This window comes from Bidens hawaiensis, unplaced genomic scaffold, assembly GCF_021521415.1.
Source record: "Bidens hawaiensis isolate Kalapana, Puna unplaced genomic scaffold, B.hawaiensis_p1.1 tig00002423_1, whole genome shotgun sequence".
NCBI lineage: Eukaryota > Viridiplantae > Streptophyta > Magnoliopsida > Asterales > Asteraceae > Bidens > Bidens hawaiensis.
In genome coordinates this window covers 2,430,613-2,457,085 of record NW_027491133.1, presented here as the reverse complement: position 1 = coordinate 2,457,085, position 26,473 = coordinate 2,430,613, and the positions used below count along the sequence as shown (strand labels likewise).

Sequence of the window (26,473 nt, the reverse complement as noted above, 5' to 3'; positions counted from 1 at the left end):
TTTTTTATTAAAGTATTTTGTAAACGCAGTTAAGAAGCTGTTACAAAAAACTCATTAGTTACAATTAACACTTTGCTATCTAATAAGTCAATGAACGTTCTGACATTTTACATACAAAATGACGAGGTGAAACAAGAGGCTATTTTTCACAATCAAAATTGAACATAACTCATCCGAGGAAAAAAAAAGCCATCTTATGTGCATAGATCTTATAAACAAAGTGGGTCAGAAAACCATCATTTATGAACATAGCGTAGCAAATAAGTGTAACGTCATTAGGTTATCAACAGAGGTGTGCACAATTTATACTAATGACAAACTAGAGTAACTTATACTCAACTTGTTTAATTAAGAGAGGTTGAACTTGTATGTGTATCATTTTGAGCTTTATTTGTGATGCCCAAGCTCGACTCATGCCTAAATTTATAGACTCGAGCTAGACTTGTTTTTTATATTCTTTTTTGTTACTATTTATCAATTTTGTGTATATAAGTATATAAAATCTGTTAATAGAATTTTGTACTTTTGATGATGAAATGTTCGTATCTTATTTAAATCATACCAATCATAACACAAATTTCAAATCAACAAAATGAAACAAAGTAGCGAAAAAAGAATCAAACAAACTAGTGTTATATAGAATTTGGTATTCAATCTTGGTTTTTCATATCATAACAAGAGGTTAAATACAAAATAAGATCCTAAGATCAAGGAGAACAAAAAGGAAACAGATAAACTAAACAGGCAACTAAATATGACAGCTAATATATCATAATAATTTCCTTTACTCCCCCTCAAGCTGGAGTGTGGAGATCTCGAACACCTAGCTTGCCAAGAAGATCACATAAAGGCTGAGTTCCCAAGGGCTTGGTAAAAAGATCTGCAATCTGTTGTTTGCTGGACACGTGAAGGGGCAAGATCTCACAGGATTCAACACGTTCTCGGACAAAAAAACAGTCCATTTCCACGTGTTTGGTGCGCTCGTGAAAAACTGGATTGTTTGCAATATGTTTGGCAGCTAGATTATCACAATGAAGAGGTGTAGCATCATGTATGTCAACTGTAAGATCCTTAAGCAGCGAACGAATCCAAAGAATTTCACTAACTGTAGTAGCCATAGCACGGTATTCAGCTTCCGCCGAGGAACGGGAAACTACTGACTGTTTCTTTGTTTTCCAGGATACCGGAGCACCACCCAAAAGCAGCAAATAACCCGTCCGCGAGCGTCTGGTGAAAGGACAACCCAACCAATCGGCATCACAATAACCGACAAGTTGGATTCCACCATCCTTTGGTATAAATATACCTTGACCAAGACTAGATTTTATGTAACGAAGCACGCGAAGAGCTGCATTCATGTGGTTATCTCTGGGATCGGAGACAAATTGGCTTAGTACATTGACCGCATAGGCAATGTCAGGACGCGTGGCCTGAAGATATAACAGTCTCCCGATAAGACGCCTATAAAGAGAGGCATCGACCTTGTGACTTTCAAGACATTTATCAAGCTTTAGATTTTGCTCCATGGGAAAACCACTGGGTCGACATCCAAGCTGCCCACAATCAATTAGTATATCCATGGCATATTTATGCTGACTTAGAACAATCCCATCTTCAGTCCGAGCAACCTCAATACCCAAGAAATACTTCAATGGGCCAAGATCCCTAATGCTGAAATTCGTATCCAAATGAGCTTTGGTTCTTTGAATCATATCTTCGTCATTACCAGTAATAACGACATCATCAACATAAATTAAAATTGCCACAAACTTGCTTTCATTTTGATAGGTAAAAAGGGAATGATCAGCATGAGATTGTTTATAACCAATATTTAGAAGCGAGACTGTGAACTTTTGATACCAAGTACGCGAGGCTTGCTTCAATCCGTATAGGGACTTTCTGAGACGACAAACTCTAGATTCTTCTGGATTGGAAAAACCTTGCGGTATCTTCATGTATACTTCTTCCTTTAAATCACCATGAAGAAAAGCGTTATTTACGTCCAATTGGTGTAGTGACCATCCTTTCTTGACAGCAACCGTGATCAGAGTTCGAATAGTAACCAGTTTTGCAACTGGGGCAAAAGTGTCATGGTAATCAATTCCCTCTATCTGAGTAAATCCTCTTGCCACTAGACGGGCCTTATATCTCTCGATCTCGCCATTGGGTTTGTATTTTATTTTGTAAACCCACTTCGAATCGATGGCGTGTTTCCCTTCTGGCAATTGTTCTAACGTCCATGTTTCGTTTTGTTCAAGAGCTTTAATCTCTTGCTGCATGGCATCACGCCAATCTTTATCCTGCATAGCTTCTTTGAAGGATTTTGGCTCATTTGAAACAGTAATGGCCGCTAAAAAAGCTTTGTGAGATTCCGAAAATTTGTTATAAGAAACATAATTGGAAAGAGGATGTACCGTAGAAGAAGTTCGATTGTGCACGGGTTTGGCGTGGTCTATGGATGGTGGTAGTGACACGTTGTAATCTTGTAGTCGGGATGGAGGCACCTTGATCCTTGTGTCCCGTGGAGCCAGAGGGTCAACATGAAATTCTTCAATGGCAATGTTATCCTCGATTTGTGTCTCTTCAATCGGTTCAGTAGTCTCAATGGGTTCGGTTTCCTGATAGAAATCGGACATGGCATTTTCTTCACCATTGTCGTCTTCCATATGCTTGGCATAAACATCTTCATGCCACATGGGGAGCTCAAAAATATCAGAAGTTGGATCCTTGGATTTGAGATAAGCAAATGGAAAATTATTCTCAACAAACTTGACATCACGTGAGACTATCATTTTTCCGTGCTCAAGATCAAAAATTTTGACACCTTTCGTTCCCTGTGGGTAACCCATAAACACTCCCGGTCTTCCCTTGAATTCGAATTTGTCACCTCCTGTCTCTATGCTGCTATAATAGGCTAAACACCCTAAAGTCCGCATGTGTTCATAGTCGGGTTTTTGTCCGAAAATGATCTCATAAGGGGTTTGGTTGTTAATAACCTTAGACGGAAGGCGATTAATGATGTAGACAGCCGCCTCTATGCATTCTCCCCAAAATCTCTTTGGAATGCCCCCGTTGAACATGAGAGCCCGAGCCGTTTCGAGGAGATGTCGATGTTTTCGTTCAACCACTCCGTTTTGTTGGGGTGTATGAGGACAAGTAGTTTCTGACAAAATACCCTCACGCGCATAAAATTCTTTCATGCGGTTGGAAGTGAACTCACCTCCATTGTCACTTCTTATCCGTTTGATGGTTTTTGAAAACTGGGTTTTAACCATTTGGTGAAAGTTTATCAAACAATCACTAGCTTCGCTCTTGTGCCTGATTAAAAAAATCCAAAGAGCCCTACTAAAATCATCCACAATAGTTAAGAAAAAACTTGCATGGGTTGTGGATGGTTTACGATATTTACCCCAAATGTCACAATGAATCAACTCAAAACATTCGGTAGTTTTAATAAAACTCTTAGGAAAAGGAGACCGTGTGTGTTTTGCTTTAGTACACGAATCACAAACATTGTTCTTAAAATTGAAAGAAAATTCTCTTAAAAAAGAAATATGCGATAACTTGGATTCAGATGCATGGCCCAGTCTTGAATGCCAAGTTTTTGCATCAACCTTCGTTGCCATAGCCTTCCTTTCTTGAGCCACCATCCCCATCCGATATAGACCTTCAACGCATTTACCCGTGCCAATCAACTTCCTCGAGTGTAAGTCCTGCATCACGCAAAAATCCTGAAAAAAACTTACAATACATTGTAATTCCTTTGATAGTCTACTAACAGAAAGCAAATTGCAATTGAAGTTAGGAATGTGTAAAACATCTTTGATTTTAATTCCACCAATTAGGGTGCAGTTCCCTTTAGCTTCTACCGGTATACTGTCGCCATTCGGTATCATAACAGGCGCCTCTCGTATGGCTCGAGTGCCATTTTCAAGAGACTCCTGTTTATGTACAATATGTTCGGTCGAACCCGAATCCCAGATCCAATAATCAGGTTCATTACGCTTACCAGCCATGTTTGCTTTACGAGTAGGTTCACCTTCTGTATGCTGCCCACTGCCACCAAGATGTTTCATGAGAGTTTGGTATTGTGCTTCTGTTAGGCCCGCTAGACTGGATTCGGTCTCAACGTGTGCAGCCTTCGGCTTCCCTTTGTCCATCTTACCTTTACTGGACCACCATTCGGGATAGCCTATCAATTTGAAACAGCCTTCCCGTTTATGACCATCTCTCCCGCAGTGAGAACAATGATCAACTTGTTTGCTTCGTTGAAAGCTGGAAGAACCTTCCCGTTGTCCTTGAGTTCTAAACGCAGCCGGCTCCACCTGTGTTTTTCTCATCATGGTGATTTGTTTCTGCTGTTCCTCTTCAGAAGCTAGACGATAGGCCTCTCCAAGTGTGGGAGTGGGCTTGATGGAAAGAACATGAGTTCTTATTGTTGAAAAATCCCTATCGAGACCCATCAAAAACTCATACAATCGTTCTTTGTCCTTGAATTCAGTGAGTCTTTTCCCAATGTTGCAAGTGCAATTTCCACAAGTGCATCGCGGGATGGGAAAGACAGATTGTATCTCATCCCATATCCCACGGAGCTTGGTATAATACGCCGAAACGGACGAATCATCTTGGTGGGTTATTGAGAGAGATTGTTTTAACTCATAGGCTCGAGGCGCACTCTCCTTCCCGAACCTTTCCTTCAAGTCATTCCATATTTCAGAGGAGGCGTTAGCATACTTCACACTCCCCCTGATGTCTTTATCCATCGCTGTCGTGAGCCATCCAATGATCATGGCGTCACAACGCATCCACAGCATGTAGTTGGCTGCCGCCTTTTCTGGTTTAGGGATCGTACCGTCCACGAATCCCATCTTGTTCTTTGCAAACAGAAAGTTTGTCATCTCCTTCGCCCAGTCACTATAGTTTCCGTCGGTTAAGTTTCATTGACGTGCATCTGTTTGGGTAAGTCAGAAGGGGATAAATAATAGGGTGAGTTGGCGTCGATGGCTTCATTCTTGCCACTGCCGCTGGATTTATCTCCGGCCATCTTAGGTTACGAGCGGTGGTTCTTGAGAACCCGCTCTGATACCATATAGAATTTGGTATTCAATCTTGGTTTTTCATATCATAACAAGAGGTTAAATACAAAATAAGATCCTAAGATCAAGGAGAACAAAAAGGAAACAGATAAACTAAACAGGCAACTAAATATGACAGCTAATATATCATAATAATTTCCTTTATGTTATATGTCACTATAAAGTTAGTGGTTCCATGGAAATTATAGTTGTTTACCCATGATGATGCAATTGAGACAAGTCAAGCTTATCTCGTTTGTGTTCGAGTTTGACTCGTTTAACTTAAGAGAACTCAAGTTCGAGCTCAACTCATTTAAAACTATATATCTAAAGCTAAAGCTTAGTCTGTGAGTAGTTTTTCAAGTTTGGACTCGAACTGTATATTTTTTATTAATTACTTCATTATCTATCAATATTTACTTGTAATTACTTACCATAATCCTTTTAGCTTACGAGCCTAGACATTATGTCAAATCCGAGCTCGCTCGTTAATATAACTCCAATATAAGTTTAAGCTCGTTTATATTTGACTTAGGGGGGTGTTTGAGATTGCTTATTTTAGGCTCCTTATAACTTATTACCTTTTGGAAAAGTTATGTTTGGTATTATGAATAATTGTGAGAGAATAAGTTAATAAGTCACTATATTGTGACTTACCAACCATTGGGAAAAAGTTATATGAGGTTAAATAAGGCATCCCAAGCACCCCCCTTAATTCAAGAATTTAGACCATTCCCATTCACAAACCAACCTAAAGGGGGAGGGGGTGATTCCATTTTCATCACCACACCACACTCAATGGTGATGTGCTACCTCACCCCATCACATTCCATCACTAATGATGAAATTTAGTGGGGGTGGTGGTAGTGTGATGGGTTTTAATATACATACATACATACATACATACATAGGTTTTTGTGTAAGCGTGATCAGTTTTAATATACACACACATATATATATATATATAGGTAATTGTGATTCGGTATATATCTAGCGTGATGGCTTTCACGTTGGATTCCCCATCACATACATATATATATATATATATATATATATAGGTAATTGTGATTCGGTATATATCTAGCGTGATGGCTTTCACGTTGGATTCCCCATCACGCGTGATGGGGGCACCGGCGGCGGTGTTGATGAGCTCATCTAGCTAGATGGTTGGCTATCTAGCTCCACCCCGTCCCCCCTAACCCAATCTTTATTATAAAACTAATTCTATCTTCCACCAACCCAATCCAACTAAATCAAACTTTTCACACTCATTAGCAAACCAAACTTCATTACTTTTTTATTAAATAAATATAAATTATAATTATTTTTTATTAATAGTTGTTTTTTGATTAAAGGTTTATTGGATTTTAATAGTCCATATTGACTGGTATTAACCGATAATAATCACAATTCGTTTTTTCACCACTAACGGTTTCAAATTTCAAAAAATTGGCCCCCCAATGGTCCCACTTTAAAAATAATTTAATGATGTTATACTTTTTCCGAATTTCAAACTAAATTTTAGGGCTTGGGATCGGAAGGAGAATACGAATCGATTGATGTATTTCAAACTAACTTTTTTAGCGCTTGAACTTCCAATTAACAAAAATCAAGTCGTTTGGATCACTGTTTCGAGTTAAGTTTTACATAAATCGATTCGTATTCTTCTTCCGATCACAAGCCCTGAAAAATTAGTTTGAAATTCGGAAAAAAGTATAACGTCGTTAGTCATTTTTAACGGAGGACCACTGAGTGCCAACTTTTTGAAATTTGGGACCGCCGGTGGAGATAAAATGAATATGAATTATTATTGACCAATACCAGTCATTAGAGATTATTAAAATCCAATAAAGCTTTATTAAAAGTGTTTAGAAATGTAAATCATAATGATTAATATTTATTTTATTATAAAAATATATATTTTAATAAAATTTATACTGGTGTGTTAAAAAAATAATTAAACAAGACTATGTTTTTAGATTTTTTTTAAAAACTTATTAATTAAAAATTATTAAAGAAAAACAGTTTTAGTGTTAAAATTAATTAGTATAAAAACAAAGAAAAATAAATTAAAATATGAACCAATGATCTAGTGACATGTGACCATGCAAGTGGTGGGAATACTAGGTTGTTCCCATGAGTTGTTTGGCCTAGTTTGAGGCCTTTTTTCATTTTTTTAATAGTATTGCAATCCAAATTAATTTACTAACGGGAATGGTCTTAACAATCTTCTCTTTTAGGCCAAGTGTAGTGGGCTATAATTTGGGGCGAGAAGAGGTGACAAAGGGCGTGAACACCGCCCCCGGGGGCGATATTTAGGCGAAAATGAACGGGGGCGAGGTCTTCTCCTCGCCTGGAAGAGGGGCGAATTTTCAAGGTGGTGGGGTCGGCATGTATGGATGTGTGTGTGTTAAATACACACATATATATATATATATATGTTATATTACAAGTTGTAGCCCATACACCATTACACCCCAAAAACAAATTCTTACCCCTTGCTGACTGGGCGCCACACGGCGCAATTCGCCCCCAATTATAACCCATCCACTACGCATAGCCTTAAAAAGCTCACGGGGAATCAACTCGTTTACATGCTTCAAAATAAAATAAAAACTCAATTCACTAGCAAATTCAAAAAGAACGTTATGGTCATCTAAAACTTATTTTAGGCAATATTAACATAAATTTACTCACAATTAAAATTTGAAAATTCAAATTTATAGCAAATTAACGTTTTAAATCTTTGAATAATTGTAACATAAGCTAATAAATAGCAAACATTTAAAGCCGCAACAAGACAATTACAATTACAAACCCACAAGCGGGAATTGAATCAAAATAACAAACATCAACATCAAGATAAAAAATCTATAATAAGAATCAAAACTTTGTTTTTAGTCGGATTGTGTTTGCTATTCAAAAGGGGGTTGCGGCGTAGCTTGTTGCCCGCTTACCTACCACTTCATTGTAAATCGTTTGGATGTTTCTATGAAATATCATAAAATTTTGATTTGCTAAAAAAAAATTATAAAACGAATTAAGTAATTTAAAAAAAGTAAAAGAAACATATTCAAAAAAGATACAGTACTCATTCAGTCAAGCATTCTTTCCATATCATTCAATCAGCAGAAAACACTTTAAAGATTTCAAATTTAAGCTATCATTGTCTTCAGTTCAAGATTCTTGTTAAAGATCTTCTTAAGGTATGTTATCTTTTCTTTCCATCTCGTGTCATTAGTTTTTAATATTATTTGTTCATCTGGGTTCATCTAGATGCATCATAAAATGCTGTAATTTTGATTTATTTTGAGATTTGGTTGAAATTAGCATATGGGTTTATCACATTTTGGTTAAATTTTCTAACTTGTGGGGTCTGCAAACTAATTACCAATGTACTTTAATTATGAGCTGAAATTGGAATTAGGGCTTGATTTAATTGTGGATCAAATATAATAAACCAAGATGCACCTCAAAATCTTTAAATCCAGTTATGACTTGAGGAAACTGTCACAATTAATTATTATCTTTTTTATTTTTTATATTTATAGTTCTTAAAATAAATGTTTCTACTTTCAGCACTATACAGATACATTCAAGAAACCAAGTTTTCAGCTGATTTATCATCAACATGCACTTGAGCGGATATGAAAGTGCAAACGGGCAAGTAAATGGGTTCAACGATGTTAATGGTGATACTTGAGGTATCGTTGAAGGTAACACTGTCTTTTGTATTATTTCGACATCTGCATATGTATTTATCAGATGTTATTTGAGTATTAATGATTTTAGAAACTGTAAAAATGAACCTTGATGTTTTGGATTATTTTGTTTAATGTATTAAATCTTTTAATAGGGGATCTTCCTGCTGCTAACGTGCCAGAAATGACGAAACTAAACGATTTACAGGTTACTGCTTTTACTTTTCTCTTTTGTAAGAATGTAAAATGTTGCTCTATATTTCTTTAACTTGAATTCTATGCAAATTTTATTTTCAGAATGCATCTTCTCGGTCACTCTTCAATATTGTGCATAAGATTCTTGATGACAGCATTGAGAACAGGAAAGAGGATGTACTGGATGTAAGGAAGTTATTGTGTTATGATATTATTGACGATTAATTATCACATTTATTGAAATAACTTAATAAGTAATCTTCTATTGTGCAGAGAGTTGCATGTGTATTGAAAAAGCTTGTTCAGTTAATCGAGCAACGGAGTTTAAAACAAGTAGAAGAGTTCAAGAAGGTAAACCTTAAAGTTTTATTTTTCGTCCACTTAATACTATCAAATGACGGTTTTATTTATTATTTTTGTGGGTTCAGCAAAACAATTTGTGTAAGAATCGTGAAGACAAGTATCAACTGAAAATGAGAGTGTTCAAAACTCTTGTAACCGGGGCCACGGAAGAAAATAAGGTAGCTTGTCTAATATTTATAACAAAGATGGCATACTGATTCATTTATTATTTAGTTTTACTCTAATTGTTTTTTCATTATTTCTGCCAGATCCTTATGAATCAGCTCCAGCATATGAAGGTGTGTTTTCTGAACTTTCTGGCACTCATTACCATTAACTAGACCCAAATATTAGTTAGATGTGGCAAGATGGACGTGCCGGTTTGTTTAGGTAATGGGTCAAAGTGCATTGGGGCTGAAACAAGCCGTTTCACCCTTTTAATATGGGTCTAAACGAGCTGGTTGGTCTGGGTTGTCATTTTAAATTAGTGTTAAATATGAATTTATGACTAAAAACAGTATTATCACAATAATAATCAAAATTGTTGCATAAAACAATTTAGTAGGTTCTATGATTAAAAGGATTCTGGATGACTTTTGACCCATTTGTAGGGGTGTGTAAACGAGCCGAGCCGAGCTTGCCTAAGCTCGAGCTCGACTCGTAAGTAATTTTTCAGGCTCGAGCTCTGTTGTTATTTAATAATAAAAAAAAATGCATGTATACGCATTTATATTTATATATCCTAGTCAAGTTTGATATGTGTAGCTCAACCTTGACTGCTTGAGCTCAGCTCGTTTACACCCAACACATCTCACCCGTCCCCCTTTTAGCCAAACTTTTTAGTTGAACCGAGTGAGATAAAAACAATCTAAATCGGCCCATTAATATATGAATGGTTCGTTACGCTTTTGCTTTCTATTATCAAGTTAATGTGTTTTTGTAGACCGAGAACACTATGGTAAAGGAGAAGAAAAAAATCGAAGATGTAGAATTAGTTAGGTTAAGAAAAGAAAACAATGACTTTAATTTACAACTTTCCAAATTAAATAAGGAACTAGAGGTGTCAAGAGATACATACGAGAACCGTTGTCTACATCTTGAAACACATGCTTTGGAAATGAAATCTGAGTTAGAGGAAAAGCTTACAAATCTTGAAAATCTTCTCAATGATTCAAGAAAAAAAGTGAAAGAACTTGAAAGATTTACCGAGTCCAAATTTTTAAGATGGAAAAAGAAGGAACACGGTTACAAGAAGTTTATGGATTTTCAGTCCGGATGTTTAAAGGTTTGTGTTGCATTTTAATGACTTAGTTTCAGTAATGTTTAATGTTTTATATTTCAATGATGCAACTAATTTTGGATTATATAAACATGTTAGAATTGTGTTTTTTAATTCGGTTACTTTCAGGAATTGAGGATGGGTTCTAATTCTATTAAGCAGGAAGTTTTGAAGACACAACAGATTTACTATGAGGAAATTAATCAATTTGGTAAACTTTTAGCTATTCCCAACTAAGGTGCTAAACGGGTCGGGCCGTGTTTGTTGATGGGCGGGTCCAAAATGAAGTGCACCTGAAAATCATATAAGACGTATGAACCCCAAAAATCATGTTAGACGTATGAACCCGAACATGATATGAATGTTCGTAGGTTGACACGAACATGGCCCGTTTAACATGATTTTTTAAATAGTTTTTTTGCATATTAATTTTTTAAAAATCTATGATTTTGCAACCAAATTTACAAATGTATATAAAATACACAATCGGTTTAATTTATAACATAAAATGCATTTAAAAGGAGCTAAAAACAAACGGGCCAACCCACAGACCTATCAAGTTGACACGAGCACGATTGTTTAGCTAAACTTGTTGGTGGGCTTGACCTAAAACTGACTGAAAGTTGTTTATAATCCCAAACCTGTGAATTCTGTGTCAGAAATTCATGTTGTGTCAGAAATTCATGCCTCTAGTGATTTAACCACTTTGTATATTACTTTGTATAGGAATGAAGATTCAGGGGCTTGTAGATGCTGCAAAAAATTACCACACAATTCTAACAGAAAACAGGAAGTTATACAATGAAGTTCAAGATTTGAAAGGTATTACAATGTAAAAAGATATCAAAATATGTGCTCTTACTAAAAGTATTGTTTTTTTTTTATTTATTTTTTCTCTTGTTAAACAGGAAATATTAGAGTATACTGTCGCATAAGGCCATTTCTTAAGGGTCAAAGTAAAAAACAAACAACCATAGAGTACAGTGGCGACAATGGCGAATTGGTTATCACAGATCCGTCAAAGATGGGCAAGGAAAGTCACCGCGTGTTCAAGTTCAATAAGGTCTTTAGCCCTGAAGCAACACAAGGTTTGATCTTCTAGAATCCTTTTATGATGTAATATTTCTAGGATGTGTTAGATTTTATGATCTATATTTTATATAAAACTATGTTTCTTGCAGAGGAAGTTTTTGTAGATACTCAACCACTGATTCGCTCGGTGTTGGATGGATATAACGTGTGCATCTTCGCATATGGTCAAACGGGCTCCGGGAAGACTTATACTATGGTTAGTTTTGTTTATGTTGAACCTGAGCACGACACATTATAGTTGTGTCCAATATATCATCTTAATGTGGACACTATTAAAATTGTGTAACCTGAACATGACTTATTTAACGCAATTCTGGAGAGTTGGAAACAATTCAAACGGGTTGAATGGTTGTACATAAGTTATAATCAGGTTGTAAACATGTCAAAAAGGGTTGGTGGGGTTAACTTGTTTTGCACTTTTGCTAAATGTGTCGGTCGTTGGCCTATTTAATTTAGGGAGTTAAGCAGGTTAACTTGAACTTGGAAAATGACCCGTTTAACTAAATAGGTCAACCCAAACACGGCCCATTTTCTAAACGAGTCAAACAGGTTGATTAGTTGAAAATGGGTTGTAATCAAGTTGAAAACATGTAAAGCGGGTTGGTGGGTCGATTTGTTTAGCTAAATGGGCTGGCTTATTTAATTGAATGGGTTAACAGGTAAACCTGAATTCGGAACTAGACCCGTTTGACTAAATAGGTCAACCCAAAGACTGTTCGTATATATAAGGTGCTGGATTTGACAATCCAAAACCTGATTGTTTTCTTGCTGTGTGTTTTGATAGATGTTGAATTGTTAATTAACAAATTTTGACTTTTTTTTACTTTGGGTTCATAGACCGGGCCTAATGTATCATCTCCAGAACATTGGGGGGTCAACTATCGCGCCTTAAATGATCTATTTCATCTCTCGCAAATCAGGAGAAGCTCATTTGAATATGAAATCGGTGTGCAAATGGTTGAAATCTACAATGAGCAAGTTCGTGATCTGTTGTCGAGTAATAACACTCAAAAAAGATATCCTTTAATTCTAAACTTATATTATATTTTCTTATATTTGTTGTTATTATTGTATCTTCAAAGTTCACCTTGACTTTCACACACTTGGGATATGGAACTCGACCCTACCGAACGGGTTAGCGGTCCCCGATGCCAGCATGCATCCGGTTATATCAACTGCAGACGTACTTGAGTTAATGAACGTTGGATTAATGAACCGGGCTGTAGGTGCCACGGCATTAAACGAAAGGAGCAGTCGGTCCCACAGGTTGTGCTTTCATGGTCTTTTAATAAAAGTTCTTTTCTTTATTCAATTTCTTTTAGCACGTCTAACTTTTATTCAAATCTTCTATGATTCAGTGTCTTAACCATTCATGTCCGTGGAATCGATCTTGAAACCAATGCGGTTTTGCATGGTAACTTGCATTTGGTTGATCTTGCGGGAAGTGAACGGGTTGATCGATCCGAAGCAACCGGTGACCGTTTAAGAGAAGCTCAGCATATTAACAAATCTTTATCGGCTCTCGGTGATGTTATCTTTGCACTTGCACAAAAAAGTCAACATGTACCCTATAGAAACAGTAAACTTACACAAGTTTTGCAAAGCTCTTTAGGTACTTCGCAATGTTTTGTAACTAACCCATTTTAATGTTTTATCTGCCCTTGGCCCGTTTTAGTATATTTATTGTTATCTATTTTTTATGCATGTTATAGGGGGTCAAGCAAAAACTCTAATGTTTGTACAACTAAATCCTGAGGTGGAATCGTTTTCTGAAACTATTAGTACCCTGAAGTTTGCTGAACGGGTTTCTGGTGTTGAGTTAGGTGCGGCCCGTAGTAACAAAGAGGGGAGGGGCGTTCGAGAGCTCATTGAACAGGTATTAGTTTTTGCGGGTTAATCCAAACAGACCGAATTGGGTGGTGGTATATTTCAAACGGGTCAAATAAAAAAGTTAGCTAAATGCATATCAAACGTGTTGAAACTTGTGCGTGGATTTTCTGTTTAACAGTTTAGATTCTTATTGTAATAATAATGTTTTTCTAACCATGATTAACATATTAATTATTCATATCTATTTTTAGAGAATGGGCAAAAGGGCTAATGGGTTAACTCAACCCGACCAGACTCGACCTGCATTTACATGAACTTATTGTTGTAATAATGTTGTTCTCACCATGATAACATTTTAAATATTTGTAATTTTTTAAAGAACAGACAAAAAGCGCTTACGGGTCAACCCAACCTGACCAGACCCGTTTTACAAGAACTGATTATTGTAATTATATTGTTTTCTACCCACGAGTAACATATTAATCACTCGTAGTTTGTTGATATTGGGCAAAAAGGGCTTGCGGGTTAACCCATCTCGACCCGACTTGTACTGATCTCAACTAAAAACTATCCCTTTTAACCTGAACTCGTTTTACTTAATGTAGGCGACTAATCTAAAAGATGCATTGACTAAAAAAGATGAAGAGATAGCACTGTTACGCCTCAGAAAAAGCCCAAGTGCTGAGAATGTCGCACTGAGGCCCAACAGTACTCTATCATGTGATGGAAGCTTAAATCCTGGGCCGAAAGCTGCTTCTGATATTGATAACTGTTCAGAGTTTAACGATGATATCGGGCTTTTGGGTTTAGAGGATGCAGATTCTGAAGGAAAATTAAGTGATGATGGTCTTTCAGTGGGAACCGAGACTGACGGGTCAATGAGTAGTGTCGTTGAGTTGTTTCCTGAAAGTGCAAAAGCCTATATTGACCACCTACAGAAGTAAGCCCCTATAAATTTTTTTTAAACAGCCTGTTTTGACTTGTACCTATTTTGTTAAAACCTGTTTTGACCGAACCAAAAACGATCAACATTTGAAACTGCCTGTTCTGGCCTGTTACCCTTCCCGACCCGGCCCACCTGTTTTGCCAGGTATACGTTTATTGCTTATTTATTTGAGTATCTACTTGATTTTTGGTCTAATGGTTTCAGGCCCATTGTACCTGCTAAACTTCCAAAACCACCACAAAAGCCCGCGTCTTCTTCACGGAAACCGATGCAGACCACTCCATCTGCACAAAGGCAGGGGCTAATAGCACCTTCTAGACCTTCGTTAACCAAGGGGGTCTCACGTATTGCATCAAGTATGTCAACTGTTAATTAATTTTGTTTTATAGTAGAGGTGGAAAAATGGTTGGGCTGGGTTACGGGTCCAAATGGGGCGTTTTTGCCTTATTGGTATTGGTCAAAAGGGGTCAAGTTGATTTAAGTTTACCCGTAAGCACTTTTGTCCGTGCTTCTTTAAAAGTCTTTCTCGTTTGACCCGTTAGAGATAAAGCATAACCCAAATTCACATATGAAATGGGATCTTTACACATGATTTACTCAATCCCATCATTTTCGTACTTATGATTGTAACACATCTTATAAAAGTCTAATTAATATAGTTTTCATATAATTCTAAAACCTCATTTCAAATTTAAAGGGAACAGTTAGCTTCAAACTTGTATCTTCTCACTAAAGAGAGATCAATGTCAATTGTCATTGCATTTGCGTGCAAATTGTTACTAAACTCTCTTTTTTGTTGAATGATTTTCAGATTTTAGTGCGAAAAAGTCACTTTCTGGTGGCTCTTCATTCAAATACCGGTGAAAGTCAGATGCTCTTGCCATGACTGTAACTTAACATAGTTTAGCATTGCTTATCTTGTTCATGAACATGAAAAGACCCTGGTATTTTAGTGAATTAATCTGATATAGATCAATTCTGTGTAGAGTGGACGTCTAAATTGGGTCAACTTTCTTGACCAAATGTCAAACTTGGGAATGTTTGTTATTGCATTTTCATGTTTAATTATTTTCTATCGTATGATTACACAAGAAAACAGATAAACTGCAAGTCTGCAAGAAAGTAAAACAACTGTATGGTAACATAATCTCAACAGTTTAAGCAACATACGTATTACTGTGATCTGCACAATTTCTACTTCAAAATTGATATTATAAAATAAATAAATTGTGAGTAGCAAGAAGCTAGTCGAAGCATATAAAATATCAAATTGTATTAGCAGGTTCAAGCCACCCAAACCAACTAATGTTAATCTTACTGTTTCTATTGGCATACCGCAATAAAAAAAAGTGACAATGGAATAGAAAATAGGTTCGTTCGTATCTTGGAAAACTGTATGTTTTCTGAAGAAGACAATCTCCCAGCAGGGAGACTTAAATCCAACCATCTAGTAATTACATTCCAAGTTCTAAGCAATAATGCACTTACCCCGCAAATGATCCATGTATTCGGTGAGATCCTAAAAGACAGATCTGGAGTTATAAGGTTTCAACACTAGTCTTTAGCAGTTTAATATTTTAGTTAATAATAATCAGATACAAATGTAACTTCCTTTTATTTCATAAATGTTCAGCATTGGATTTGATCAATATTCAAGTTGCTTTTGGAACTAAGCTTGACAGCATGTATGCTTTTATACATCATTAACTATCATTCTCACATTTCAACATTAGAAAGAGTCACTTCAATCACAAAATGCTTATTGCATGTTGGAACCAATTATCAAAACATAATTGAATTTTTACTTCACAAAGTCAAATCTTTTGCTGCTGAGTTTTCATGCACAGTCCATAAGAAACATAATTCAAAACCGGGATACCAATACATAATAATTATGCACATGTTTCATGCCAACTGAAAATAAATAAAGAAAACAATTCAACACATTCATTATTTCAAAGTAGCTTCACATTGGTCATGGAGATAGTAATGGTATCACACGCAGTTGAATTGTTGAACATCTGAAACATTTAACCATATACTCGATACATAAAAGCATATCCCGCTCAGTAAAAAAAGATATCCAATCTTCTTCTTCATCAAGGTACGTTAGCCTAAAAGTCCCGACACACAACCTCAACTTCATACTGATTTCTTTCTTAAGAGTTGCAAAGGTAGTTTGCGAAACAGGGATACGGAAATTGAGCATACCATATCCATAGTCTGCTTCTATCGCCAAGGTCGGGGTACTTTCCAGTAGGCTGCCCGTCTCCTCTTCATATGTGTTAATTAGAATAATGGATGAATCATTTGCCTTGCTCCTCTTTGATTTTGGGGGGTGCGCGGATTCGGGACCTTTATCACAATAACAAAAAGGAAATCTCTTAAAACGATACAAATATGAAAGTGTAATAAAAGAAACATCTGGTATTGAAGTTTTAAAAACAACCTGTGATTGTAAAATATAAGATTATACTACTACCGTGAAGGTTTTCTGCAGCTTCTGCCAGCATAGGCGATGATCTTTTTCTAAAAACCAGCTTAACCGTATCATAATTCCAAGTTTGAACTAATCTACTGGTCTCACTAATACAATTAAGAGTCAATTCGTCACATAGTTCTACACCGGAAGCAAACTTGAATCTTGGCAAACACGCTTTTAAAGTTAAGAGTATGCCCGCCACAGAGTCAAGATACTTTAAATCATCGCATGTGTCTATGGTTTGGGACCATATGAACTCAAGTGCATAATCAAAATCACCGGTGTCATTACTCCTCAAGCATACTGCAAGTGCCCTACTTTTAGGCAAAAAAGTAGCATTCCAACCGATTAGCGTCTCAGGGTAAAGGTGACTAGCAAAGCGTGATCTATGATCTTGAAGTGTCGCGAGAGCAAGATCCGAGGGAATTGCATCATACAATGTTTGAAGACTTGCGTATCCATGGTTTGTTACATCAAAAAGACAACCCGTCAATTTGAGCATCTGTTGTGTATTATTTTCCAGACAAGATGAAATAGGCAGGCGTCTTGTATCTGGACGAGCAATCCACGCATTAGCTAGAGCTACGTTACGTGATCGACAAACGACATTTAGTGCGTTGTTGATCTCGTCCTTGGCATGTTGGATGCCGTTTATATTCTGTTTTAATTAAAAGCAAACATTTATGAAATTGGTTACAAAGAATGGAAAAGAAGATTTATTTTGTAAGCGCGCAGTAGGTACCTTGTAGGGTGTACGGTCTTTTTGTACAGGGAACACATACAGACCAGCTTTCTGCAAAGAAAAGTAGCAATGAGCTAAAACACATATTCAAAAAATTGTTGAAAATTAGGACATAATACCTTTAGGTTATTAATCACATCTACAAGAGAGTCAGCAAAATTAGTATTGGCGGTGAACTCCAGAACACCGACAAACTTGCCTGCGAAACAAATAGGAAGAAAAATAGAACGGTTGAGTGCAGCATCAACCTCGGAAGGAATCCAATGCAGATGATCCACACGTGGCATAGGAATCATGATTATAGTGGTGGGTACTCCTACTCCGCTGCTCATGGTATCCCTATAATAATTTTGTTTCTGAGAAAACTGCCTGTACATTGCAAGCTGGTTGGTAAGATAACCGACGACAAATGGATGACCAGAAGTTGAGAGTAGCTGCCTGCCGCCGGCTACTGTTACAGGTGCCCAGAACTGACAAATGTAACCACCGGCCACCGTTTGTTTGGTTGCGGAAAAAGAAGATACCAACTTCTCGTGAACTACTGCTGCTGCTGCTGCTATTGCTATATGTATATGGTATAATTAGGATTAAGAAGAATGAAAAACATAATAATAAAACAAAAGGAACAAACAGACCCACCACCAATAACTAACTAACTAACTTACCTGAAGAAGAAGATGAATTATTATTATTAGAATGAGATTCTGTCCAAAAAACCCATGGTGTAGAATCAGTCCTTGTAATGAAGAGGAGGAGTGTGGGTTGGAAAGAGTTGAAGGAATTCAGAGATTGTTATTCCAACGGCGGTTGTGATGGTGGTGTTGGAGCCGGGAATGCCCATAGGAATCTGGCACCGTGTTGGTGCCATGACGGTGACGGTGGTGGTGTCTGCAGGCTTACAAGTTAAAACATAACAGGATTCGGTTAGGCTTTGATTTTGTGTCATTGTGTGTATATATGGCCTTTTCATTTTACTAAACTGACCCCTGCTTCAACTTTTATATTTATATAATTGAGATCTTTTTACTTTTTTCAAACTTAACCTCTCCCTCAACTTTCATATTAATACGGATTCGGACCTTTTTAATTTTTTTTCTTTTCCATTGTGTTACCTTTTATAATCATTATATTATGTTTTCTTTCCTAATTTTATTTTAAAAAAATTTGCTATTTATCTTTTTATAACTATTAAAAAATGTTTTATTTTCTTAAATACCAAACACGTGTTTTTTTCTTATTTTAAAGAAATGTTTTTTTTTCTTATTTTAAATTTTTTTATAAATATTTAATGGAGAGTGTTTTTAAATATATTTTTTAGAGAAAGTTAGGTCAACATTATGTGAAGTATCGTACTATGCTTAAGTATCGCCTATTGATTTCTATATTCTTGGTTGATGAAATATGCCATGTTTGTCGCAAGGCGTGTTAGGACTCGTATGGGGAGCATGCGGTACATTGTAGAGAGTTCCCCGGGTTTAAGTATCGACACGATATGTCAGTGTTGTGTTATTTGACATATTAAAGCATGCTGGTATCTCTGTTAAAGAAGAAGCACCTGGGAATTTCTTGACTAGCCCGCTAGATGGATGTTCAACTATTCGCCCGACTAACATTTTGGTTTATGGATGGAGTTGAGAGATACATGTGGGTGTGGATCTAGCATGAGTTTTCCCTTTGATGGGCTTAGGGCATAGTGGTTTCACGTCCGGACAAGATGCTCTAAACATTGCTTCATACAAGGTGACTACATATGAGATGACTTGTTTTGACAAGCCAGCATATATTTATACCGTTCATATTCGACACTTTTGGTTTCCTCGCACCTGAAGCCGTGAGGCTACTTAGCCGAGTCCAACGAGTCATGCATAGTAATGTTATAACTCCAAGATCTATTGTTGTATGTTTAAAAGATTTTGTTTTGCTATTCAAAAAGGGCTTGCGGTGCAACTTGTTGCCCCTTTGCCCTCTATCTTGATGTAAACGCTTCATATTTAGACGAATTTAGTATATTTTTTTGCCAATATGGTATATAATGTATTGAGTTTATTTGAGATAGTTTTAAAAAATTATATTATTTTTTAATAAATAGAAAAGATTAAATAACATAATACTTGATCAACAAGTTTAGGTTTTTCTCAAGTGACATTATTCTTATGCACCCGAATCTGACAAAAAAAAAAGAATCGTTTTTATAAAAATGCAATATCATTATTCTTTATATATCTTTTATATATCTAAAAAAGTATTAAGTAGTATTAAAACAATGCAATTACTTTTTTTTAAATTACAACTTTCTTGTATTTAGGTTACCACACTATTTAAATTTGGAGAGCCTCGATGTCCTATTATAATCAGACTATGTTGTAATGCAGTGGCTTAATAAATAATGAATTTGAAACATTTTTAAATTAATGTTTTAGAATTGTACTTCACCATAGACAAACCAGCAAAAGTATCCATTCAAAAAAACAAATTTTTAATTTTAGCAACATAACCATTTAACTTTACACAACATTCTGTCCAATAATCATTTTGTCCAATAATACGAAATGTCTGGCTTCGTATAAGTGCAAAAAAAAAATCAGCTTGTGACACGTCTACACAAACTTTATGTGTCTTAGAGCCAAATTTTAAAAAAGTTAAAAATTGAATAAGAGTATTTTCATCCTATCTTCTAAAAAGTACGTGAGAAAAAATTGCACATTATATAATAGAGTTATGGGTGTAAATTATAGGGTGTAGAGAGAAAATGTAATTATTTTTTTGGCAACTTCATAGAATAGTAACTAAGTTTCAAAAGTGTTCCGATTAGGTCACTCAACTTTAAAAAATGTTCCAATTAAGTCACTCAGTTTTCATATTTTATTAAATTAAAGGTTTTAATATGTTTTTTTAACGTTTTTCTTTTTTGTTTCACATAAGAAATCTTTTTATCTTTTTTTATGTTGACGTTTAGTGGCTACGTGGATTTTATTTTTTATTTTTGAATCTTAAAATAATTAACAATTTTTTATTTTTTTTAAATATCACTACATATATTGCAAATTACGACCCCCACATCTTATCCTCCATTTCTTTCTTGACGCACACAAAAATCGGTGAGACTCGATTTGAAGATTTAGTGACCCAATTTGAGAAAAATATGCATGCGTGACCTAATTAGAACACTTTTAAAAGTTGGTTACTATTTTATGAGATATTCCATTTTTTTAAATATTTTTTGAATTGATTGTGAGTAGAAGTTAGAGAGAACTGTAATGATAAATGTATAAAAAAATATTATTTAATTAAATAGGAGAAAAAATTGATGTTTTTAGTGTAATAATAAAGACAAAAATGAGAGACTAAAACGAATTAGAAACTTCACTTCTAAAACTAATTACGGGACTATCATCTCTTGTTGGGCTTAGGGATACCGGGTTTGTTGTTAGACAGACTGTGTTGAAGGCGTAATCAGGAAAAAATGCTAAGTATAAGAAAACATGTGCCGAAAATCAACACGTCTTCATCCCTTTTTCTTTTGATACATTTGGGTCCCTTGCATCCGAAACTATTAAAAATCTTAAAAGAGTTAAACGGGTCGTGTACAGTAACTTATCGACGCTAAAGAACTACAACATTGTTTCAGTAGAATCGGATTTGCCATTCAAAAAGAGATGACGGTGCAACTTATTGCTCGCTTATCCTCATATCTGTTGTAATTGGATCTTTTCCTTAATATTTCAATTAAGTAAATAAAAAAATAGTTATTTGTTAAACTAATTAGAAACTTTAACTTTTAATTTTTATAAACTCTAAAAATGTACACATTAGAGAAGGGAAAATTAGCAATATGTTAATTTGTAGAGTTTAGAAGGCCTACAAAATGTGATTTGAATGATTTTTCTTTTAATCATACATGGACTTGTGATATAGTCTAGAATCTAGTTGGTAAACAGAGATTTCATCATCACCTCACATCACATATAAATAAATAGAACCTCCGCTAAACCCTCCTCATCTTCTTGGATTCGATATTCCTCTTTTTCTTTTACCTGAACATGAATAATAATAATAATAATAATAATAATAATAATAATGTAACAACAACACTAAACCCTATGCTCCGATCTTCATCTCAATCCACTAATCCGTTCAGGTTCGTCCTTATTATATTAATATTATTTGTTTGTTTCCTCAAATCGCTGATTGCACAATTCAATCATTTAGTTTGTTGCTCACAATTTCAGATCCATATCAGTACTACTGTACTTCCATTAGCTTTTTGCCTTTTACTGATTGCGGTATTGCCTAAGGTTGACTCTGTATATGTATATTATCAACTTGCTCTTCTGATTCTGTATGCATATATGCCTTTGTAGCAATAATGATCAGTTTGATTTACAGAAATGTGAAATTGTTTCATATCATGTAATCGATGAATGCGTTTTCATTGATTTTGCTTGTTGAGATCCATTCGGTTTGTTAAAATCATGTTAGTAGTACTCCGATTAGGTTTTTGCCTTCCGGTATATCCTCGCTTTAGTTAATCACTATGCAGTTAATGCTGAAAAATATCGGATATCAGTCAAGGATCGATATTTGAGATATCGGTCGTCGCGGTGGGATATCGGTAATTATATTATCATGCAGAATTTATATGTATATAGCAATTTAATACTAACAATTCAGTATGCTCACCTACTATTAACAAATTAACGTTTTGCAACTTACAAAACACTAACAATTGTAGCAAGTAGGAACTGATTAAGCCTTAAAACACTAACATTAAACACTAAAAACTGACAAGACTTAAAAAATTGATATTGGTAAAATCAGTGATACATCGGTCCAATATCGCTGAAATTATCGGTACCGATATTCTGCTAGAGGTCCGATAACCCCTTTAGCGCCGATATTGACTGCATAGGTTAATCGTGTAAACAAATATATTATTATGAACTTGCTCATGTGATTCTGTAATCTGTATATCTGTCTTGTAGCAATAATGTTTTTTGGAAACCTGTAAATCATCAGTTTGATTTACGGTAATGTGAAATTGTTTCCAGTTATTATTGTGTATGTTATTAATAAGTTTCGTGATGCATTGATTTCATTATGCAGTTGTGTTTCTTCACCTGTCAAAGAAAATTCCTGAATTGTTCTACACTAATGACTCAGGGAGCCAACTCGCGCAGAAATAGCTATAATAAACCATCCATTAATTATAAGTATAATCCTCATGGAGGACCTACTTTTGATGTTGTGGATGTTAATCGTGAAGATTATGCTCCCAATTCCCATAATAATAACACAAATAAACCTGCTAATCAAGCTGAAGTCAGGTCACCTGTAATAAGTACAGCATATGTTGTATCAGGAGTCAGTCAGTTATGGAATTTTGCGACCTCATCTATTCCTGTACGTCATAGAACAACATCACCACAAAACACCGAGATTTTTCAGAAAGAGAATGCTTTATATTATCCATCTGAAGAAGGAAATATAGTTGCTTCTATTTCTTCTGAAGGTCAAAATGTCTCGGTCAACTTTAAAGACAGTAGCCATGTGTCACCTCCAGTGAATGTACAAAAAGAGTTGGATTTTGTACACGTAGCCGATAAACTTGGTTGTTTCAGCGGGTCCCATATTTACCGTTATCTTTTGAGATGCATGCATACTGATGAAAAAAGGGTTTCTAGTGTCCGGATCTCAGATGAATTGCAGAATATATATGGATGGATGAACACAATGCAGCTTTTGGGACCAATTTATAATGCTGTAGAAACAAATAATCTTGAAATAAGTGATATGGATAATGCTACTACTTCTGAAAATGGTATAACTTCAAAAAACGATGAATCTTTATGTAATGAAAATACAAAAAGTGTGATAGAAAGTAACACAGAGTCCCATCATGTGAAGGAGGATGACTTGTTTGAGATAAAAGAGGGTCAAAAAGGTCGATTTTCCCACCAAGAAAGCAAGATCTTTCCATCACCATTGTATGGACTTGCAAAGCAAGAGCATGCTTTTGCTGGAGCGTTTGCGGGTACGTTTGTTAGCCTGTGTCTGCACCCCATGGATACAATTAAGACTGTTGCAATACTGACCATAGATCTATTCCTTATATTAGCAAATCGATTATATCTGAAAGAGGTACATGTGAAAATAGTATTACTATGATCTGTTAGACTGTAATCAAAACTTAATATTAACTTATAGTCTTATTTTCAGGTTTGTTAGGGCTTTACCGTGGAATTGCAAGCAATATTGCTTCGTCCGCGCCTATTTCTGCAATTTACACTTTCAGTTATGAATCGGTAAAGGCAGCCTTGCTTCCTCTTTTAGCAAAGGTGAAATATTTCATTCTGTTAATACTCATAATACATTTTCTTGAATCTATTCTTTAGTTACATTTCGTATTGTACAAAAATACTTCAGGAATATCATTCATTGGCTCATTGTGTGGCTGGAGGTTGTGCAAGTGTTGCTACTTCATTTGTTTTTACTCCAAGTGAAAGAATAAAGCAGCAGATGCAAGTTGGTTCGCACTATCGCACCTGTTGGTAATCTTTTATTATCATTTTCTAAACTTTGACTTCACAGTTTTGACATTGACCGTTACAAACTTACAATCATATATGTTTTCTTCACAGGAATGCATTATTAGGGATTGTTGGGAAAGGAGGTTTTTTATCCTTGTACAATGGATGGGGAGCTGTGCTTTGTAGGAATGTTCCTCATTCTATCATAAAGGTTAGATGATTTGACTGAATTTGAGTAATAAGTTTGTATGTAAATATAATATCCAATGTTTTTTAATAATATTCTTGAAAGCTCTTGCTTCATGTGATTGCAGTTCTATACATATGAGAGTTTAAAGAATGTATTACTCACTTCAAATGAAGTGAACGGTCAACCAACCACAATATCAACGGTTTGTATATTTGCTACTATTGAGATATTTCGTTGCGTGTTCTTCAAGTAATATTTTTAATTTATGTGTTTCTGTTATATAGCTATTATGTGGAGGATTAGCTGGATCTACTGCTGCTTTATTTACTACTCCTTTTGATGTCGTGAAGACAAGATTACAGACACAGGTATACATTTGTTCAATTCGTTATTTCATTTTCGTTTTGTGGGTCCCGTTTTTGCTTTGATAAGAATGAAGACGACTATTGTGTAGATTCCCGGATCTGTAAATCGATATAATGGCGTATATAGCACACTTACAGGCATAGCCCAAAAAGAAGGGTTGATGGGTCTATATAGGTAAGATTATCAGTACTTTCACAGTTACATGATACCGGGATTTCTTAAATCTGAATGTTTGACTAACGGGTGGGTGATAATCAGGGGTTTGACTCCAAGGCTGGTCATGTACATGACTCAAGGGGCACTTTTCTTTGCATCTTACGAGTCGTTTAAAAGATTACTTTCTTTGGAAGCTACTCGACTCGAATCTACATCAAAGGGTTTGTAATTCAACATTCAAGTGGTACCGTTTTAGGTGCCATAGATGTAAGATATGTGATATTGATTGAGTGCATAGTTCATGTAAAGATTTGAAGGTATGCTGACGTGAGGATCAAAGGGTTAACAATTCTTTAGTGTAACAATTGTTTTGATGAAATGAGCATTTGCTGCCAATTTTTTTTATTTGTCATTCCAGATATACATATATAGTAATATACAAGTCCATTGTAAAAGTGCTATATATTAGTGAATTAGTCCATTATAAAAGACAAGTCTAGAATCATTGAATCTAACTTAGTAGCTTAAACACAGTGACTACAGGTTGCGGACTTAGTAGCTTAAAAGACACCCCGATGCTGTTGCGTTTCTAAAAAGAGTTTAGCGGGTCGTGCACAGTAACTCATCGATGCCGAAGAACGATAACTTTGTTTTCAGTAGGATCGGTTTTGCCATTCAAAAGGGGGTGGCGGCGCAGCTTGTTGCCCGCTTACCTGCCTCTTTATTGTAATTGGAACTATTTTTAATATGTGCTTGTTTTTATTATTAAAAAAAAAAAAAGCTCTTATTGTTTATGTTAATACACATTCCTTTTCATTGAAGAAAATTGATATTTTTAAGTAGTCTAAAAGTCTATAATTTGCTAATTTATGATTTGAGTAATCTATAGTAGAATTTATCTAGAAACTTGTTGCTATGAATTACAATGTCTTATCTTCATAATCGATTTTGATGTGTTAATGAAATGCTAATCAGATTTCATAACCATCGACTTTTCAAAGTTGGCTTATTGATGTCAGATTTCATAACCATATCAACGCTTAGATCTTATCGTTTACTTTTACTTGCCCCTCTATTATTTTCTTATAAATTTACGTCTTATCAACTTGAAAGGGACATAAGGAGTCTTCGGTTCGTGGATTATATGCAAATAGAAGTAAAATTGTATACACTTTAACAACTAATGACCATCTTGTAGCTACATTTGTTACTGGTTGTTAGAAATTATTAGAAGATAATCGGTTATCAATATATGGTAATACTTACCGAAGATACAGATGCGTTGAGTAAGTCGGATGTTGTTGACAAAACCACAAATCCAAGAAACCATTAGGAAGGAGGAAAAAACCCCAATTAATGAGGTTTATTACCCTAAATTAAAATAAAGAAAACCTCCATGTAATATCGGAGGTGACGGACACTTAAGGTGGTCGGCAAAGGATGCCGACTAAAAGAGAATCACGGTGGCAAGGGAAGCTAAGTACCTGATTGCATGAGGCGTGTTGGAGCTGAATATAGCGATGCCTACTTTTGAGTTCTAATGTTATAGT

The 26,473-nt window shown here is 35.5% G+C and overlaps 1 protein-coding gene and 1 pseudogene across 2 annotated transcripts; both read left to right on the top strand.

Moving 5' to 3' along the window:
* Positions 1-8,737: 8,737 nt before the first annotated feature.
* On the top strand, positions 8,738-15,623 carry LOC143619370 (kinesin-like protein KIN-14J). Its single transcript, XM_077091317.1, has 17 exons — positions 8,738-8,984; positions 9,074-9,157; positions 9,245-9,322; positions 9,400-9,492; positions 9,583-9,612; positions 10,257-10,598; positions 10,722-10,803; positions 11,319-11,414; positions 11,501-11,680; positions 11,774-11,880; positions 12,522-12,700; positions 12,786-12,950; positions 13,043-13,296; positions 13,397-13,560; positions 14,120-14,454; positions 14,665-14,816; positions 15,272-15,623. Exons 1-17 carry the CDS (start codon positions 8,889-8,891, stop codon positions 15,322-15,324), a joined length of 2,490 nt encoding a protein of 829 aa, XP_076947432.1. The 5' UTR covers positions 8,738-8,888; the 3' UTR covers positions 15,325-15,623.
* Positions 15,624-21,706: 6,083 nt separating this feature from the next.
* LOC143619369 (S-adenosylmethionine carrier 1, chloroplastic/mitochondrial-like) lies at positions 21,707-25,260 on the top strand (annotated as a pseudogene). Its single transcript, XR_013151175.1, has 9 exons — positions 21,707-21,822; positions 22,788-23,822; positions 23,901-24,019; positions 24,108-24,232; positions 24,323-24,422; positions 24,526-24,603; positions 24,686-24,769; positions 24,856-24,941; positions 25,026-25,260. The product of XR_013151175.1 is annotated as an S-adenosylmethionine carrier 1, chloroplastic/mitochondrial-like (transcript).
* Positions 25,261-26,473: the final 1,213 nt, after the last annotated feature.

Excerpts from the sequence above, each read along its gene's own strand:
- LOC143619370 (XM_077091317.1), top strand. The coding sequence starts at position 8,889 with ATGTTTTGGATTATTTTGTTTAATGTATTAAATCTTTTAATAGGGGAT. Across the intron at positions 9,158-9,244 it reads GGAAAGAGGATGTACTGGAT|AGAGTTGCATGTGTATTGAA; the intron begins GTAAGGAAGTTA and ends TCTATTGTGCAG. Across the intron at positions 11,681-11,773 it reads TAGCCCTGAAGCAACACAAG|AGGAAGTTTTTGTAGATACT; the intron begins GTTTGATCTTCT and ends TGTTTCTTGCAG.